Source organism: Thalassophryne amazonica, chromosome 17, assembly GCF_902500255.1.
Source record: "Thalassophryne amazonica chromosome 17, fThaAma1.1, whole genome shotgun sequence".
In the NCBI taxonomy this organism is placed as follows: domain Eukaryota; kingdom Metazoa; phylum Chordata; class Actinopteri; order Batrachoidiformes; family Batrachoididae; genus Thalassophryne; species Thalassophryne amazonica.
In genome coordinates this window covers 36,985,238-37,004,447 of record NC_047119.1, presented here as the reverse complement: position 1 = coordinate 37,004,447, position 19,210 = coordinate 36,985,238, and the positions used below count along the sequence as shown (strand labels likewise).

Here is a 19,210-nt window from a genome sequence, read left to right as displayed (position 1 = left end):
GTCTCTTTTTTCAGGACAACCTGTACTTTCAGAATATATTTGCTATAGTGGTGTTTTATTAGTGTAATAAAGGTTTGCAATCAGAAATAAGAAAGGAAAAAATAAAGCAGAAAATAATTTTCACACACATTCATTCAAAACACACAGCAAACTATAATAAACAACTATTTTGACACTTTATAAAGGTAGTTTATACCTTTAATGTACAAAATAAAGGTTCTAACAATAAACACAAATGCACATTTTGAACAATATATACAAAATGGTCTATGCGTTTTATTGGTCTTCATGCCACATCTCAAAGCAATTTCTGTCTGCTATTACACAAAGAGGCATATCACAAGCTTTGCACTTCCGTGGAGTTGACTGTTCTTTTTGGAGCGTTTTCCTGCACTGAAAACAACATCTCCTCACACCTATCCCCCTCCTTTCATTCATATGTGTAAACTGTGCTTTACACATCAATTTTTTGAGCGAAAGAGCTTGCCATAGGCTTATTCAACAACATTCACAGGCCAAGTAGTGAAGCATCTCTTCTACTCACACTCTTTGGTGCACCACAGGAGATTGTATGAGGCCCTCTTATTCTGATCACTTCCATTCATATGCGTAACAGTGCTTTATGTGTTGGAGTGAGAGGGTTATTTCAACAATATTCACAGGCCAACCAGTAACACATCCCTTCTACTGACACTCTTTGGTGCACCACATGAGATCGCTCTGTCCTACAAGTGGATATTGGAAAACCATGTGACGGTGAACCAATTCCTGATTGGACACACACACTGAGCACGTCATCACACAGCTTCTATGAGGACTACAAGCATGGTGGAGGGCTGCTTCGAAAGTCCACGGAGTGTACTTTTCTGCAAAAAAAGTTTCTATCTAATATCATTAAAAAAAGTTATGTATCATTAAATAAAACTTGTATTCTGCCATCGTATATGACGGGGATGACCCCATCCAGGAACTTTGTCAATATTTTGCCCGGTTAGGAGGTGTCATGTCGCTGTCTATGAAGGGACGTTCGTGTTTAATCAATCAATCAATTTTATTTATATAGCGCCAAATCACAACAAACAGTTGCCCCAAGGCACTTTATATTGTAAGGCAAGGCCATACAATAATTACGTAAAAACCCCAACGGTCAAAACGACCCCCTGTGAGCAAGCACTTGGCGACAGTGGGAAGGAAAATGTTATGTGTCGGACGCGGGCGGAGAACCGACCAGCGTTTGACAGGACCCAGTATAAAATAAGCAGAGCACGGTACAAAGGATAACAGAATTTAATAACATAACAGTGAGTGCTGAATAATAACAAATGAGTGCGCAGTCTGGCGAGGTGGAATAACGGTGCGCTCCCAGCAGCACAAACGGTCCGGAGCCAGAACAGTTCGGACCCAAGGACCCCGCCGACACCCCCCAGGTGGCCGCGACCAACCGAGTCTGTGAAAGAAGAAACCATCATGTGAGTCCACCACTCCACACACAGAGAGACCACTCAAAGGTATACATAAACAGCAAACACTTCCTGGCTTAATCACCAATCAGCTTCCCACCCTGCAGGCATGGAACACCCAGTTCAATTCTCCACTGCAGTGGAAGCTGATTAAACGACTAACATAACAGCTCAATATAATAAGGTGTGAGGGACACCACATTTACTGACTGTACTCATGTTAGTCACAAAACCTAAAGTACCTCAGGAAGTGTGCTGACGAGCGTGAGACCTCACCCCCTCCTCTTTCACAGACCATGGCATCAAACCTGGTACGGTCTCTGCATCCATGATGATGAGATGGTTCTCCAAACGTCGATCTCACCCGTCTGGTCACAAGGTCGAGTCTCTGGCAAATACACACTGTGTACTCCAGACTTAAATGCAACCATGCCCCAATCCATAAAGATGCACCACAGCTGTGAGTCGCTTGTGAGCACGGTTTGTGGGAGGAGTGGTCCAGCCCCCTCGGCGGATTTTCATTGTCAGGAAAATGGCCGAGCGACTGCCGCTTTGCTCGGCACGAAGGTTCAAGCTTGGCTGATGCAATCACACGTGATTCAAATCCATAAGGTTATTGCAAAAAATAAAAAGGTCTGTTGCTTTTCTAACAGACCTCGTATGTTCCTTTGTAGCCATTAGTGTATTTAACAGTTACTCAAAACATCCATTCCAAGTGATTTGGTTATTCAAGGTCAAATGACCAGTAGAAAGGTAATATATGAATAAGCACATTGCACATCTTGCACCGTGCTGTGCATTGTGGGATAGGATAAAATATTGGCTACCAACCAAACCTGTATAAACATAGCAAAGATGGCAGAATGCAATATAAACACAAGAGCAATCTGAGATTTCTGATGTCAGCCAATCCAGATCCAGATCATCTCCAAAATTTAGTGGCGTCTTTCATGCCCTAATATCAAATGATCTATGCTGCTGTTGTTACATTCTAGAATATTATGCATACACTGTTAAGGACTAATATTTATGTATGACTTTTGAGAATCTCTATGAGATTCAACAAAGGGAATATCACATCTTGAATGTAAAAGTCTGTGTTTTTGGGAGACTTGGTAATTTGTCTTTGTGCATCTTGATTTCCTCCTAAATTTATGTGCAACTTTCCTCACAAAAAAGTAAAAAATGGCCAGTGTACTCCCCCAGGATAGAGCAAAAAAAAAAAAAAAGAACCTCATTTTATCACCCCCAAAGGTTTTACAAGGAATATATCATTCTTTCCTGCTTTTCAAACTGCATTTCATGAATACATCCACATGCAAATCTATCCTCTTTTGGAAAACAATGTAAAATCCCTAAAAATGGATGTCAGAGTTGATAACAGGAGTGCAATATTCAGACAAGCATAAAAGGTGTTATAGATTCCATACATCACGCCGGAGCTGGAAGGCAGCTTATCATTAAAACACAACAATAGATATAGGTCGTTACACATTTCCTGTAACGACGTTCAGGCACAGTAGAAGTGAAATAAAGCATAATGCAAAGGGCTACCTGACTGAACATTGACATTTTATTTCTCACTTGATCCTCTAAATTACAACAGAAGAAGAAGGGAGAAAAAGATCAAACCACTGCCTAAGGCGATCCAAATGAATTTTTAAAATACTCAGGTAAATGCATCTATACCTGCCTGTGGAGCATCGACAGTCATTTTAGACTATTTATCTGTCATCATGCCAAATTACTAACATTGATTTTTTTTTTTTTTTTTAACTGTGTGTTTTCCTCTCTCTACTCAAAATGTTGTTTTATCACAGCAGGTAATAGGGCAGCACACGCTTGTTTGAACCCTGTGTGATATCGCGGGATTTGGCCAATTATGGGGACAGCCGGCCCCACTGCGCAATATATACACAACATAACTTCACACGGGAAAATGGTGGCGTGTTTTGTTTTCGGCTGCAATCACTGAAGCAGTCGTGAAAAGTGCAGTTTTTTCAGTTCCCAGTGGAGTGTAGAAGATAAGGCAAATGGGAGTGGTTGTGTCAATAAGTGTTAGCCTTCACAGCTAACCAGACGTTGCCTGTAAAACCGCCATGACACGTGTGAGCTCCGGTGTCGCAGACCGAACGGTCCCCCCTATAAATTGGTCCACCCTGTCTTCACTGTGCATGTGTCATTTCAGAACTCATCCGCTCATCTGAGACAGAGTCTCTTCAACCAAAGAGATCAAATGGATTAATGGGATTATTAACCATCAGATGACAAGGTGAAACCTCTTAAATGATTGTAAATTCAGTTTTATGCAGAAACAAGGCCATTTTAAGCAGAAACGAGGCAATTCTTGGTGATGCTTCAAATAACCAATGCGCAGTGAACGCATCAGCTAGCAGCCGCGGTGCTCTGATCGCTTCATCTGTCTATTATGATGAAATAATGCTGAATTTATGTGGAAATGTTTGTTGTACAAAAGTTTCAGATATCTGTCGCTGTGATAGATGATGCAGTTTTAAGCAGAAACAACATGATTATCGGTGAATCGCAGCTCACTGAATGCATGCTCACTGAAGGCAGGGCGGATCAATTTTTAGTAGGGACCATTTGGTCGGTGACACCGGGTCATAAACAAACTGCAACACACGTCCACTTTTCACCATATCGTCACCTTTTCTGCATGTAATTTGCCCAAAATCTCAGAAAAAATGTCATGTTTCTGTCCCCAGAAGCAGAGAAAGTACATCATATGCATCATATTTTACCCCTTTAGTGCCTGCCCTCAAATGAGACTGCACTGCCCAGTTACTTTCAAAAATATAAATGTAAATGGGCTTTTACCAGGCAAATAATGTGGAATATTTTTCAATATGATTGGCGCATCTTTTAATTTTGACCTCTGTGTAATTCTTCAATTGACCCCTACCTGAACACCGATTGAAAAGTCAAGTGGCCAATCAAGTTTTTTTTAAAGAGGAGTGTCTAAGGAGTATTTCTGCCGAGTTTGATGCTTTTATCACCATTTGCATGATTGTTTCAGTTATCTGCTGCACTAATTGCAAACAACAAATGGTTGAGCTTTCCAGAATCAGAATCACCTTTATTGTCATTGCACAGCAAATCAGCACAACAAAATTTGCTTGTGCATCCTCAAAAACAATGCCCACCCTCACAAATCATTTACCCACACACATACTTCAATAAATATGAAGAACATTAGGAGATTTTCCTTTGAGCTACAACTGACATTCCTTCTGCTGGAAGCTGTTGTTTTGGTCTGATGTTGGTACTCGTGGGACCTTTAGTGGCACCAAGTCATTAATAGCACCTTTAGTTGTTATTTGCACATGATTAAAGTTATTTAATGTAAATTTCACTTGAGTTTCTAACAAATGGACTGTATTTTTATAGTGTTTTCCATTTGAAGTAGACACTGAAAGTGCTTCACAGTGATTCACCCATTCACACAACCAATTCATCCTGTTGACATGTAAGTTGCTGCTCAACTACACACCTGGAATTACAGCCCTTGCTCAAAGGAATTTAGTGATTTTTCAGTCTGACATCAATTGGAATTGAGGATCCTCTGGTCACAAACCCTACTCCAGGTTCCTTGTGTAATTTTGTTTAAGATTTTTTATTATTATTTTATTTTTGGAGATTTGGTAAACTATACTTTTTAAGAAATCTTTAGAAATGAGCAATCCAAAAAAACAATATTTCCATTTTTTTTTCAAACATTGTTATGGCCTCCATCCTGGATTTCTAAAATTTGTGACATTTGAAAAATAACTTGTCACTTTTTTGACTTCTAGTTATTTGTGGGTCAACTTCATGGTACACAGTGAACAACTGTGTACTGTGTAACTGTGTATAACTATTCATCAGCTTCAGTTATCTGTAATTAGCATCTCTGGATTTTTGCCATCCAAAATTCTTGTTTAGACTGAAAAAATCTTAATCTTACTCTGCAGACTGTAAAATCTTACTCAAACTGTGATGGGCTCTGCAAAAATAGACACACATCTCAGTCTGACTGGACTCAAAGATAAGGTTCACATGCATATTCATGCTTATCCAAGCCAGACAAGATATCAAAGGCTGAGCTCTGTCGTTTAGACATGCATGAACGCGGCTGCACTGCTGAGCCTACCAATACCACAGCCGCACTGATGAAAAATGTACACAGATATCACAGATATCAGCCCATGCATGCTCACAAAGCAGGGGGTTTTTGCACGATATCACTGAGAGGCAGAGTGCTTCCTGCAACTCCATCGCTCCCGATGCAGACTGTCTTTAAAGAAACAGAGAAACAGATGTGTAGCCTCAGCTTCAGACCACTTTAATCCCACTGATGAGCCTTCCCCGTGCACAGTGGTGTGCACGCCATCACTACACAGGAGCCACAACTGGACAGAAATCATGGTAAAAAAAAAAAAAGTGGATGGAAAACAGATAATATCAAAAGATGAGAAAGAAATTCCATTTACTCCCCAGGAAACTGGTTTGACATTTTACAAATCACATTACGAAAATCTAAATTAACAAGTGTATATTCTGGACTAACCCATGGTGTCCTGGGTAATTGTTGATCAGCTTACCATTGACAAGTAATGCTTTTCTGTAGAAGGCATTTACAAAAGGACAGTTCAGTGATATGTGAATTTTTTTACCCCCAAATCTTTAGGCATCTTGGAGGTCACCATGCCTCACACACATACCAAGTTTGGTGATAATTGGGCAAGGAGGAAAGAAATTATGGGGCTCACAAAACGTTTTATAAAATATACTCCAGTGACTTTGCCCTTTTGCCTCCAAAATCAATAAGCTTCTTTGGGTCACTATGAATAATATACACATAGTAAATATTGCTGAGTAAAATTTACTCTGCTGGGATAACATTTGATCCCAATCTAAATAGAGTAAAAAAAAAAAAACTCTATTGTAGAGTGAAATCAGCTCTACAGCTGTCGCAGACCGAACGACACCCCCCCCCCCCCCCCCCCCCCAAATAACCTCCTTTGAGACAGACACTTCAGCCAAAGCGATCAAATGGATTAATGGGATTATTAACCATCAGATGACAAGGTAAAACCTCTTAAATCATTCTAAAGTCAGTTTTAAGCAGAAACAAGGCTGTTTTAATAGAAATGAGGCGATACTTGGTGACGCTTTGAAATGACTGATGTCATCTGTTATTATGAAATAAAGCCGAACAACAACCGTGCCACATTCAAAGTCACTTAAATCTCCTTTCTTCCCCATTCTGATGCTCGGTTTGAACTTTAGCAAGTCGTCTTCATGTCTAGATGCCTAAATGCATTGAGTTGCTGCCATGTGATTGGCTGATTAGCTATTTGTGCTAACAAGCAATTGAACAAGTGTACCTAATAAAGTGGACAGTGAGTATATACTATAGCAAGTTTGGTAACAATACAACTGAAGCAATCTCACTCACAAGTGAGATGTCATCTTACTGACTGACTCCCTACACAGTGACCTCCAGCCCACTGGGTGTGCTGTGGGGAAAAATGTCCAACAGGTCATTCACAGTGACCTACTGTGGTCTGTACTAAAACAAATGTACTGCTACTGGGAGAAATACAAAGTTCACCAAACATTAAATGAATTTGACACACAGGCGTGAAAGTTATCCACAGATCTGTTGATATCCAAGTTTTTGCAAGGTTAATGTCCTGCTGCAGTGATTGCAGGTAATTCAAAGCACCTGTGGAGCATTTTTACGCCACTGGATAACACATTTTTACTGGTCAGCAGTGGTGGACACAGTTTTGATAATCCGATAACCAATAATTATCGAAGATAATGTTTTCATTATCGAATTATCTTTTTAGATAACTTCGAAAACCATTATCAGACTAATTATCTTCCGGTAAATTTTTGTCTGATAATTGTTAGACCATTAACGTGGTAAACAAAGCTGAACAGCTACAAACATTTATAAAACTTAAAATCAGTTGAGCACCTACCTGTTAAATGTTTCATAGCAGATGTGTAGTTCTACTCTCTGCAAACAGAGGAGAGCTGCTTCTAGAAGAAACCGCTCCATCCTCTGCAGGCAAAGGAGAACTGGTCACACAAAAAACTCATTTCTTTTAACCCCATACTGATACACGGGCAATATCACCCAAGTCATTCAAATCAAATCAAATCAATTTTATTTATATAGCGCCAAATCACAACAAGCAGTTGCCCCAAGGCGCTTTATATTGTAAGGCAAAAGCCATACAATAATTACAGAAAAACCCCAACGGTCAAAACGACCCCCTATGAGCAAGCACTTGGCGACAGTGTGAAGGAAAAACGCCCTTTTAACAGGAAGAAACCTCCAGCAGAACCAGGCTCAGGGAGGGGCAGTCTGCTGGGACTGGTTGGGGCTGAGGGAGAGAACCAGGAAAAAGACATGCTGTGGAAGAGAGCAGAGATCAATCACTAATGATTAAAAGCAGAATGGTGCATGCAGAGCAAAAAGAGGTGAATAAAAAGAAACACTCAGTGCATCATGGGAAACCCCCCAGCAGTCTAAGTCTATAGCAGCATAACTAAGGGATGGTTCAGGGTCACCCGATCCACCCCTAACTATAAGCTTTTTCAAAAAGAAAAGTTTTAAGCCTAATCTTAAAAGTAGAGAGTGTGTCTGTCTCCCTAATCCGAATTGGGAGCTGGTTCCACAGGAGAGGAGCCTGAAAGCTGAAGGCTCTGCCTCCCATTCTACTCTTAAAAACCCTAGGAACTACAAGTAAGCCTGCAGTCTGAGAGCGAAGCGCTCTATTGGGGTGATATGGTACTATGAGGTCCCTAAGATAGGATGGGACCTGATTATTCAAAACCTTATAAGTAAGAAGAAGAATTTTAAATTCTATTCTAGAATTAACAGGAAGCCAATGAAGAGAGGCCAATATGGGTGAAATATGCTCTCTCCTTCTAGTCCCTGTCAGTACTCTAGCTGCAGCATTTTGAATTAACTGAAGGCTTTTCAGGGAACTTTTAGGACAACCTGATAATAATGAATTACAGTAGTCCAGCCTAGAGGAAATAAATGCATGAATTAGTTTTTCAGCATCACTCTGAGACAAGACCTTTCTAATTTTAGAGATATTGCGCAAATGCAAAAAAGCAGTCCTACATATTTTCTTAATATGCGCACTGAAGGACATATCCTGATCAAAAATGACTCCAAGATTTCTCACAGTATTACTGGAGGTCAGGGTAATGCCATCCAGAGTAAGGATCTGATTACAACCCCTGGCAAAAATTATGGAATCACCGGCCTCGGAGGATGTTCATTCAGTTGTTTAATTTTGTAGAAAAAAGCAGATCACAGACATGACACAAAACTAAAGTCATTTCAAATAGCAACTTTCTGGCTTTAAGAAACACTATAAGAAATCAAGAAAAAAAATTGTGGCAGTCAGTAACGGTTACTTTTTTAGACCAAGCAGAGGGGAAAAAAAATATGGACTCACTCAATTCTGAGGAATAAATTATGGAATCACCCTGTAAATTTTCATCCCCAAAACTAACACCTGCATCAAATCAGATCTGCTCGTTAGTCTGCATCTAAAAAGGAGTGATCACACCTTGGAGAGCTGTTGCACCAAGTGGACTGACATGAATCATGGCTCCAACACGAGAGATGTCAGTTGAAACAAAGGAGAGGATTATCAAACTCTTAAAAGAGGATAAATCATCACGCAATGTTGCAAAAGATGTTGGTTGTTCACAGTCAGCTGTGTCTAAACTCTGGACCAAATACAAACAACATGGGAAGGTTGTTAAAGGCAAACATACTGGTAGACCAAGGAAGACATCAAAGCGTCAAGACAGAAAACAAAGCAATATGTCTCAAAAATCGAAAATGCACAACAAAACAAATGAGGAACGAATGGGAGGAAACTGGAGTCAACGTCTGTGACCGAACTGTAAGAAACTGCCTAAAGGAAATGGGATTTACATACAGAAAAGCTAAACACAAGCCATCATTAACACCTAAACAGAAAAAAACAAGGTTACAATGGGCTATGGAAAAGCAGTTGTGGACTGTGGATGAATGGATGAAAGTCATATTCAGCGATGAATCTGGAATCTGCATTGGGCAACGTGATGATGATGGAACTTTTGTTTGGTGCCATTCCAATGAGATTTATAAAGATGACTGCCTGAAGAGAACATGTAAATTTCCACAGTCATTAATGATATGGGGCTGCATGTCAGGTAAAGGCACTGGGGAGATGACTGTCATTACATCATCAATAAATGCACAAGTTTACGTTGATATTTTGGACACTTTTCTTATCCCATCAACTGAAAGGATGTTTGGGGATGATGAAATCATTTTTCAAGATGATAATGGATCTTGCCATAGAGCAAAAACTGTGAAAACATTCCTTGCAAAAAGACACATAGGGTCAATGTCATGGCCTGCAAATAGTCCGGATCTTAATCCAATTGAAAATCTTTGGTGGAAGTTGAAGAAAATGGTCCATGACAAGGCTCCAACCTGCAAAGCTGATCTGGCAACAGCAATCAGAGAAGGTTGGAGCCAGATTGATGAAGAGTACTGTTTGTCACTCATTAAGTCCATGCCTCAGAGACTGCAAGCTGTTATAAAAGCCAGACGTGGTGCAACAAAATACTAGTGATGTGTTGGAGCGTTCTTTTGTTTTTCATGATTCCATAATTTTTTTCCTCAGAATTGAGTGATTCCATATTTTTTTCCCTCTGCTTGGTCTAAAAAAAGTAACCGTTACTGACTGCCACAATTTTTTTTTCCTGATTTCTTATAGTGTTTCTTAAAGCCAGAAAGTTGCCATTTGAAATGACTTTAGTTTTGTGTCATGTCTGTGATCTGCTTTTTTCTACAAAATTAAACAACTGAATGAACATCCTCCGAGGCCGGTGATTCCATAATTTTTGCCATGTTTCTGTGATTTGTGGGGCCAAGTACAATAACTTCAGTTTTATCTGAATTTAAAAGCAGGAAATTAGAGGTCATCCATGTCTTTATGTCTGTAAGACATTCCTGCAGTTTAACTAATTGGTGTGTGTCCTCTGGCTTCATGGATAGATAAAGCTGGGTATCATGTGTGTAACAATGAAAATTTAAGCAATGCTTTCTAATAACACTGCCTAAGGGAAGCATGTATAAAGTGAATAAAACTGGTTCTATCACAGAACTTTGTGGAACTCCATAATTAACCTTAGTATGTGAAGAAGACTCCCCATTTACATGAACAAATTGTAATCTATTAGATAAATATGATTCAAACCACTGCAGCGCAGTGCCTTTAATACCTACGGCATGCTCTAATCTCTATAATAACATTTTATGGTCAACAGTATCAAAAGCTGCACTGAGGTCCAACAGGACAAGCACAGAGATGAGTCCACTGTCTGAGGCCATAAGAAGATCATTTGTAACCTTCACTAATGCTGTTTCTGTACTATGATGAATTCTGAAACCTGACTGAACCTCTTCAAATAGACCATTCCTCTGCAGATGATCAGTTAGCTGTTTTACAACTACCCTTTCAAGAATTTTTGAGAGAAAAGGAAGGTTGGAGATTGGCCTATAATTAGCTAAGATAGCTGGGTCAAGTGATGGATTTTTAAGTAATGGTTTAATTACTGCCACCTTAAAAGCCTGTGGTACATAGCCAACTAATAAAGATAGATTGAGCATATTTAAGATCGAAGCATTAACTAATGGTAGGGCTTCCTTCAGCAGCCTGGTAGGAATGGGGTCTAATAGACATGTTGATGGTTTGGAGGAAGTAACTAATGAAAATAACTGAGACAGAACAATCGGAGAGAAAGAGTCTAGCCAAATACCAGCATTACTGAAGGCAGCTGAGCATAAAGATATGTCTTTGGGATGGTTATGAATAATTTTTTCTCTAATAGTTAAAATTTTATTTGCAAAGAAAGTCATGAAGTCATTACTAGTTAAAGTTAAAGGAATACTTGGCTCAATAGAGCTCTGACTCTTTGTCAGCCTGGCTACAGTGCTGAAACGAAACCTGGGGTTGTTCTTATTTTCTTCAAATAGTGATGAATAGTAAGATGTCATAGCTTTACGGAGGGCTTTTTTATAGAGCAACAGACTCTTTTTCCAGGCTAAATGAAGATCTAAATTAGTGAGACGCCATTTCCTCTCCAGCTTACGGGTTATCTGCTTTAAGCTGCGAGTTTGTGGGCTATACCACAGAGTCAAGCATTTCTGATTTAAGGCTCTCTTTTTCAGAGGAGCTACAGCATCCAAAGTTGTGCTCAATGAGGATGTAAAGCTATTGACGAGATAATCTATCTCACTCACAGAGTTTAGGTAGCTACTCTGCACTGTGTTGGTATATGGCATTGAAGAACATAACAAAGAAGGAATCATATCCTTAAACCTAGCTACAGCACTTTCAGAAAGACTTCTACTGTAATGAAACTTATTCCCCACTGCTGGGTAGTCCATTAAAGTAAATGTAAATGTTATTAAGAAATGATCAGACAACAGGGGGTTTTCAGGGAATACTGTTAAGTCTTCAATTTCTATGCCATATGTCAGAACAAGATCTAAAGTGCGGTATCCAGAGGCATACATTTTTAACTTATGGTTCAAATTTTAACCAAACTACTTTTGTACAAGTTATTTCAATTAACGTCACGTCTGAAGTTTTATGCAGTGAAAATATCACATATATGTTTTAGTTTTAAAGTAATGCGCTAATTTTTAAAGTTTTAGTGTGGACATGCTGTGTCCAGGTGCATTATGGGTATGATAGGGTAATCTCAGTACGTTCACAACATGATAAATGCTTTTGAGACACTCTGATCAGGCTCCACGGACAACAGCATTAAACTCTAGTGCCTAAAACTCTCATGAATATATTCTCTGGGTTTATAGACGTTGTTATTATGTTTGCGTTTATTAAATTCCACGCATCCTAAACGCAGCAGACACAGATTATCTGGAATTATGTTTTGGCAAGTTTTCAAGGTCTCTACTGCCATCTACTGGCCAGTAGTGTTCATGGCAGTATTCGCCCTAAAGCTGGGCTGATATTTTCAATCACCGGTTCCAGTTCAAATTGTACCTCAGAATCGCACAGTGTAAAAGTTCAGAGCGCACAATTTATGCTCTCACACACATTGTACATTCAAAAACCACACATCGGACTCGTGTTTCCAGAAGCAAAACATAAACAGAAGCTTTTTTCAAACTCAATTTACAAAAACTCTCAATGGGAGACATCAAAGTTTTAAAAAAAAAACAAAACAAAAAAACATTACAAGACAGGTCTGCGGTGTTTGCACAGGCACAGTGCAAGAGGTTGGATGCTTGTAGCGCTTCAGCAGCAGGATACCCTCACGATGGCTGACCAGAATATCAAACAGGTTTGATTTTCATCTGACCATACGATCAGCGATTAGGAGATGGTTGTGAGATGTTAAACGCAGCTTGTTACTCCATGTATACTAAACGATGTAGGATGTACGATTAACCTGAAACTCGGTGTGATCCAAAAAATTCTTGCACGGATGAAAAATCAGCTGAAAAAGGGCCAAAACTCGCACTGGCACCAGTCGATCATGGCAGTGTTCTATTTATTTTGACACCGGTTATATCAGACAGTTATCTAATTACAACTTGGCGTTTTTTTTTTTTTTTGAAAATGCCTTTTTTTTACAAATAAAAAATGGCATATTTTATAAAAGCACATTTATCTGTAAACACCAATACACGACACACCTCACATTAACGTGTTGGTTTACATAGAATGAATGAGTCAACCAATCAGTGTTAGCAGAGGCACATTTTGCCCAGAATGCCATCTGTCTGTGTTTGTTACAAAACTTCAGAATTAGTGCATTATTCAACATTAAAAAATATATGTTATATCTTAACTTTGCACAAATGACAAAATTGACATTAATGGAGTTATTCTGTCAGTATTCATCTTATTTATACACCAAACCACCAGACCTCCGCCTGACGGAAGCATTGTGATTGAGCAGAGAGTTGAGCTTTGTGGCTCCTCTCAGCTGCGTTTGTGCTGGAAGCCATGTAGTAAACTGGAGCTTCCAGCAGGGTGCAGGATGCTCAAAGACAGAAGTGCTGACTCATTGTTTGGGTCTGTCGTTGCCTTTGATGCTTTCAGAAGCAATCGTGGTGTTAAACTCAAAATCAGCTTGTTAGTAGTTGCAAGTGTAATGAAGACAATACTGGAATTTATCGGTTATCTGTAACTTCCGATATGTTTTTGGGTGGTTTATCGTTTTAACTTTATCATAGATAACTTTTCAGTTATCTGATTATCTGTTATTGAAGTTCATTTTTTGGTTATCTGTGCCCACCAGCGGTTATCTGTAATAGAGATCAATTTTTAGCAGTTTATCGGTTTAGCGTCATAAAAGATAACTTTTCAGATAACGGATTAATGGTTATCGAAGCTATCTTTTTGGTTAGCTGTGCCCACCACTGCCAATGAGAGCTGTAAAACAGCACCTCGGCATAGGTTGCATGTGTCCTAATATGTGTGTGTGTGTGTGTGTGTGTGGAGGGGGGGGCATAGATCAGTGAACGCTGGAGTAAATTAATCCCATGCCATGTTAAAAATCTTCACAAGCTCAACGGATTCCCGGCCACCAGATTTATCAGAGTCCGGAATGATGCTCCAAACATCTCAGCTGCCTAACAATCTTACAAATTACTGAATCTTAGATGGTTTATTTTTTTGTGAAATATGCAAAAAGTTTGAATATTTCAACAATACTTTCACTTCTGGATCACAACTTCCAGGAGTGGTGTATGGAATACATGTTCCGATTTTCCAAATCTGAATTATTCCAGGACTGGATCCGGATCATACTGTAATGCTGCTCCTGCACAAGACTCTCAGAAATGGGGAAGTTCCTGATGTGTGGAAGCCTAAACTTTGTTCACATTTCCAAACATTTTATGTATTTTGACAAAAATTATACCGTAACCCAGACTCGTAAACTAATCCTAATCCTAAAACATTTTAGATAAAATTATTTGCAAGGTTGCTAAGGCAGTTCAGATAGGTCAAGAGCCTCATTCCAACCCTGGAAGTGCCTCCAGAAATGAGGGTCATAGTCAGGAGTTTAAGTTGTTCTTTTTTTTAATCACACTTTGTCACGCAGTTCACACCTGGAGTTGCAGGAACTGTAGCGGGTCTATGATACATCCAGATATATAACCAATTATGTAAATGCTGCAGTTCCATTCTTACCGTGTTTTACACACTGTAAAACACCGCAAATACAAAAAACTGTTTTACACACTGTTTTACAGTGTGGAAAACAGATTTCCTTCCATCTTTAAGTAGTTCTGCATTCTGAGATAATCAAAGCTGAACATCTCAATTTTGATCTTCTGTCTTAATCCCATACAGAGCTGTTCTCAGCCTCAACATAAACATGGAACTGGAGTCCAGAAAGTGTTTCTCACTGACAGGAAGCAGTCAGAAATCTCACCTGTGGTAAGAGATGTGAGAGCAGCCACAACTGGCAACAAGAATCGCAGGAGAAAGTTCAGCACCATTTCTGTAAAGCTGCAGTTTCTGCCAATCAGTTCTGGAAAACAAAAAGATCTATGATCACATTATATCCAGTGTCGGTTGATATCATTCCCTCTGACTGGACGAGAACAAAAAAAAACAAACAATCCAGGCCACTAAAGCTGCCTCAGCATGGATCTGCTGCCACAGATCTAGCCTTGATAGAAATCAGTCAACATGTGCCGTCAGATTATCAAGACCCACGTGGCAAAGAGAGGAGCTGCCGGCGAATTAAATGCACATAAGGTCAGAGGGATCAGTGGCGTCTCCACCACTCATTTTAATGTTGATTTGACAAATTAAATATGGGATTAAGGCTACGTTTGTGCACAGGAGCTGGAAGAACATCAGAATCAAATTTTAAATGTTCACATCGCACCTGTTTTCCCATCTATTGTCATTTGTGACTTGGAAAAAAACCAACTTGTATGTGATAATACAGTGCATCCAGAAAGTATTCACAGCATTTCACGTTGTCCACATTTTGTTATGTTGCAGCCTTAATACAAAAATGGAGTAAATTCATTTTTCTCTCAAAATTCTACTCGCAACACCCCATAATGACAACATGAAACATGTTTTTGGTTTTTTTTGGGTTTTTTTTTTTTTTGCAAATTTAGTAAAAGTAAAAAGCTAAGAAGTTGATCTACACAACTGAAGATCTACACAGCAGAAGTTGATCTACACAGCAGAAGTTAATCTACACAACTGAAGTTGATCTTCACAGCTGAAGATCTACACAGCAGAAGTTGATCTACACAGTGGAAGGTGATCTGCACAGGGGAAGGTGATCTCACAGCAGAAGGTGATCTGCACAGCAGAAGTTGATCTGCACAGTGGACAATGATCTTCACAGCGGAAGGTGATCTACGCAGAGGAAGATGATCTACACAGTTAAAGGTGATCTCACAGGGGAAGGTGATCTACACAGCAGAAGTTGATCTGCACAGTGGACAATGATCTTCACAGCGGAAGGTGATCTACGCAGAGGAAGATGATCTACACAGTGAAAGGTGATCTGCACAGGGAAAGGTGATCTACACAGAGGAAGATGATCTACACAGTGAAAGGTGATCTGCACAGGGGAAGGTGATCTACACAGCGGAAGGTGATCTGCACAGGGGAAGGTGATCTACACAGCGAAAGGTGATCTACACAGTGGAAGTTCATCTTCACAGTGGAAGGTGATCTACACAGCAGAAGTTGATCTGCACAGTGGACAATGATCTTCACAGCGGAAGGTGATCTACGCAGAGGAAGATGATCTACACAGTGGAAGGTGATCTCATGGGAGAAGGTGATCTACGCAGAGGAAGATGATCTACACAGTGGAAGGTGATCTGCACAGGGGAAGGTGATCTACACAGCGAAAGGTGATCTGCACAGTGGAAGTTCATCTTCAAAGTGGAAGGTGATCTACACAGCAGAAGGTGATCTGCACAGTGGACAGTGATCTTCACAGTGGAAGGTGATCTATGCAGAGGAAGATGATCTACACAGTGGAAGGTGATCTGCCCAGTGGAAGGTGATCTGCCCAGTGGAAGGTGATCTGCACAGGGGAAGGTGATCTACACAGTGAAAGGTGATCTGCACAGTGGAAGTTCATCTTCACAGTGGAAGGTGATCTATGCAGAGGAAGATGATCTACACAGTGGAAGGTGATCTGCACAGGGGAAGGTGATCTCACAGCGGAAGGTGATCTGCACAGCAGAAGTTGATCTACACAGTGGACAATGATCTTCACAGCGGAAGGTGATCTACGCAGAGGAAGATGATCTACACAGTGGAAGGTGATCTCACAGGGGAAGGTGATCTACAGAGAGGAAGATGATCTACACAGTGGAAGGTGATCTGCACAGCAGAAGTTGATCTACACAGTGGACAATGATCTTCACAGCGGAAGGTGATCTACACAGAGGAAGGTGATCTCACAGGGGAAGGTGATCTACACAGAGGAAGATGATCTGCACAGGGGAAGGTGATCTACACAGCAGAAGGTGATCTGCACAGGGGAAGGTGATCTACACAGCGAAAGGTGATCTGCACAGTGGAAGTTCATCTTCACAGTGGAAGGTGATCTACACAGCAGAAGCTGATCTACACAGTGGACAATGATCTTCACAGTGGAAGGTGATCTATGCAGAGGAAGATGATCTACACAGTGGAAGGTGATCTGCACAGGGGAAGGTGATCTCACAGCGGAAGGTGATCTGCACAGCAGAAGTTGATCTACACAGTGGACAATGATCTTCACAGCGGAAGGTGATCTACGCAGAGGAAGATGATCTACACAGTGGAAGGTGATCTCACAGGGGAAGGTGATCTACAGAGAGGAAGATGATCTACACAGCGGAAGGTGATCTGCACAGTGGAAGTTAATCTTCACAGTGGAAGGTGATCTACACAGCAGAAGTTGATCTGCACAGTGGACAATGATCTTCACAGCGGAAGGTGATCTACACAGAGGAAGATGATCTACACAGTGGAAGGTGATCTCACAGGAGAAGGTGATCTACGCAGAGGAAGATGATCTACACAGTGGAAGGTGAACGGCCCAGTGGAAGGTGATCTGTACAGGGGAAGGTGATCTACACAGTGAAAGGTGATCTGCACAGTGGAAGTTCATCTTCACAGTGGAAGGTGATCTACACAGCAGAAGTTGATCTACACAGTGGACAATGATCTTCACAGTGGAAGGTGATCTACACAGAGGAAGATGATCTACACAGTGGAAGGTGATCTGCACAGGGGAAGGTGATCTCACAGCGGAAGGTGATCTGCACAGCAGAAGTTGATCTACACAGTGGACAATGATCTTCACAGCGGAAGGTGATCTACGCAGAGGAAGTTGATCTACACAGCGAAAGGTGATCTGCACAGTGGAAGTTCATCTTCACAGTGGAAGGTGATCTACACAGCAGAAGTTGATCTGCACAGTGGACAATGATCTTCACAGCGGAAGGTGATCTACGCAGAGGAAGATGATCTACACAGTGGAAGGTGATCTCACAGGGGAAGGTGATCTACACAGAAGAAGATGATCTGCACAGGGGAAGGTGATCTACACAGCGGAAGGTGATCTGCACAGGGGAAGGTGATCTACACAGCGAAAGGTGATCTGCACAGTGGAAGTTCATCTTCACAGTGGAAGGTGATCTACACAGCAGAAGGTGATCTGCACAGTGGACAATGATCTTCACAGCGGAAGGTGATCTACGCAGAGGAAGATGATCTACACAGTGGAAGGTGATCTCACAGGAGAAGGTGATCTACGCAGAGGAAGATGATCTACACAGCGAAAGGTGATCTGCACAGTGGAAGTTCATCTTCAAAGTGGAAGGTGATCTACACAGCAGAAGTTGATCTGCACAGTGGACAGTGATCTTCACAGTGGAAGGTGATCTACGCAGAGGAAGATGATCTACACAGTGGAAGGTGATCTGCCCAGTGGAAGGTGATCTGCACAGGGGAAAGTGATCTACACAGTGAAAGGTGATCTGCACAGTGGAAGTTCATCTTCACAGTGGAAGGTGATCTACACAGCAGAAGTTGATCTACACAGTGGACAATGATCTTCACAGTGGAAGGTGATCTACGCAGAGGAAGCTGATCTACACAGTGGAAGGTGATCTGCACAGGGGAAGGTGATCTCACAGCAGAAGTTGATCTACACAGTGGAAGATGATCTACACAGTGGAAGGTGATCTGCACAGAGGAAGATGATCTACACAGTGGAAGGTGATCTGCACAGTGGAAGGTGATCTGCACAGAGGAAGATGATCTACACAGTGGAAGATGATCTACACAGTGGAAGGTGATCTGCACAGTGGAAGGTGATCTATGCAGAGGAAGATGATCTACACAGCGGAAGGTGATCTACGCAGAGGAAGATGATCTACACAGTGGACAATGATCTTCACAGTGGAAGGTGATCTACGCAGAGGAAGATGATCTACACAGTGGAAGGTGATCTGCACAGGGGAAGTTGATCTACACAGTGGACAATGATCTTCACAGCGGAAGGTGATCTACGCAGAGGAAGATGATCTACGCAGAGGAAGATGATCTACACAGCGGAAGGTGATCTACGCAGAGGAAGATGATCTACGCAGAGGAAGATGATCTACACAGTGGAAGATGATCTGCACAGCAGAAGTT

General features: G+C 40.9%; 1 protein-coding gene across 1 annotated transcript in view; it reads right to left on the bottom strand.

The window, feature by feature from the left end:
• Positions 1-15,073, bottom strand: part of si:dkey-1d7.3 (transmembrane protein 132D) — a 110,323-nt gene extending 95,250 nt beyond the window's left edge. The window contains exon 1 of the mRNA XM_034192910.1: positions 14,970-15,073. Coding sequence (XP_034048801.1) covers positions 14,970-15,036 — 67 coding nt within the window. The 5' untranslated portion in view covers positions 15,037-15,073. The remainder of the gene's footprint in view (positions 1-14,969) is intronic.
• Between the last annotated feature and the right edge of the window lie 4,137 nt (positions 15,074-19,210).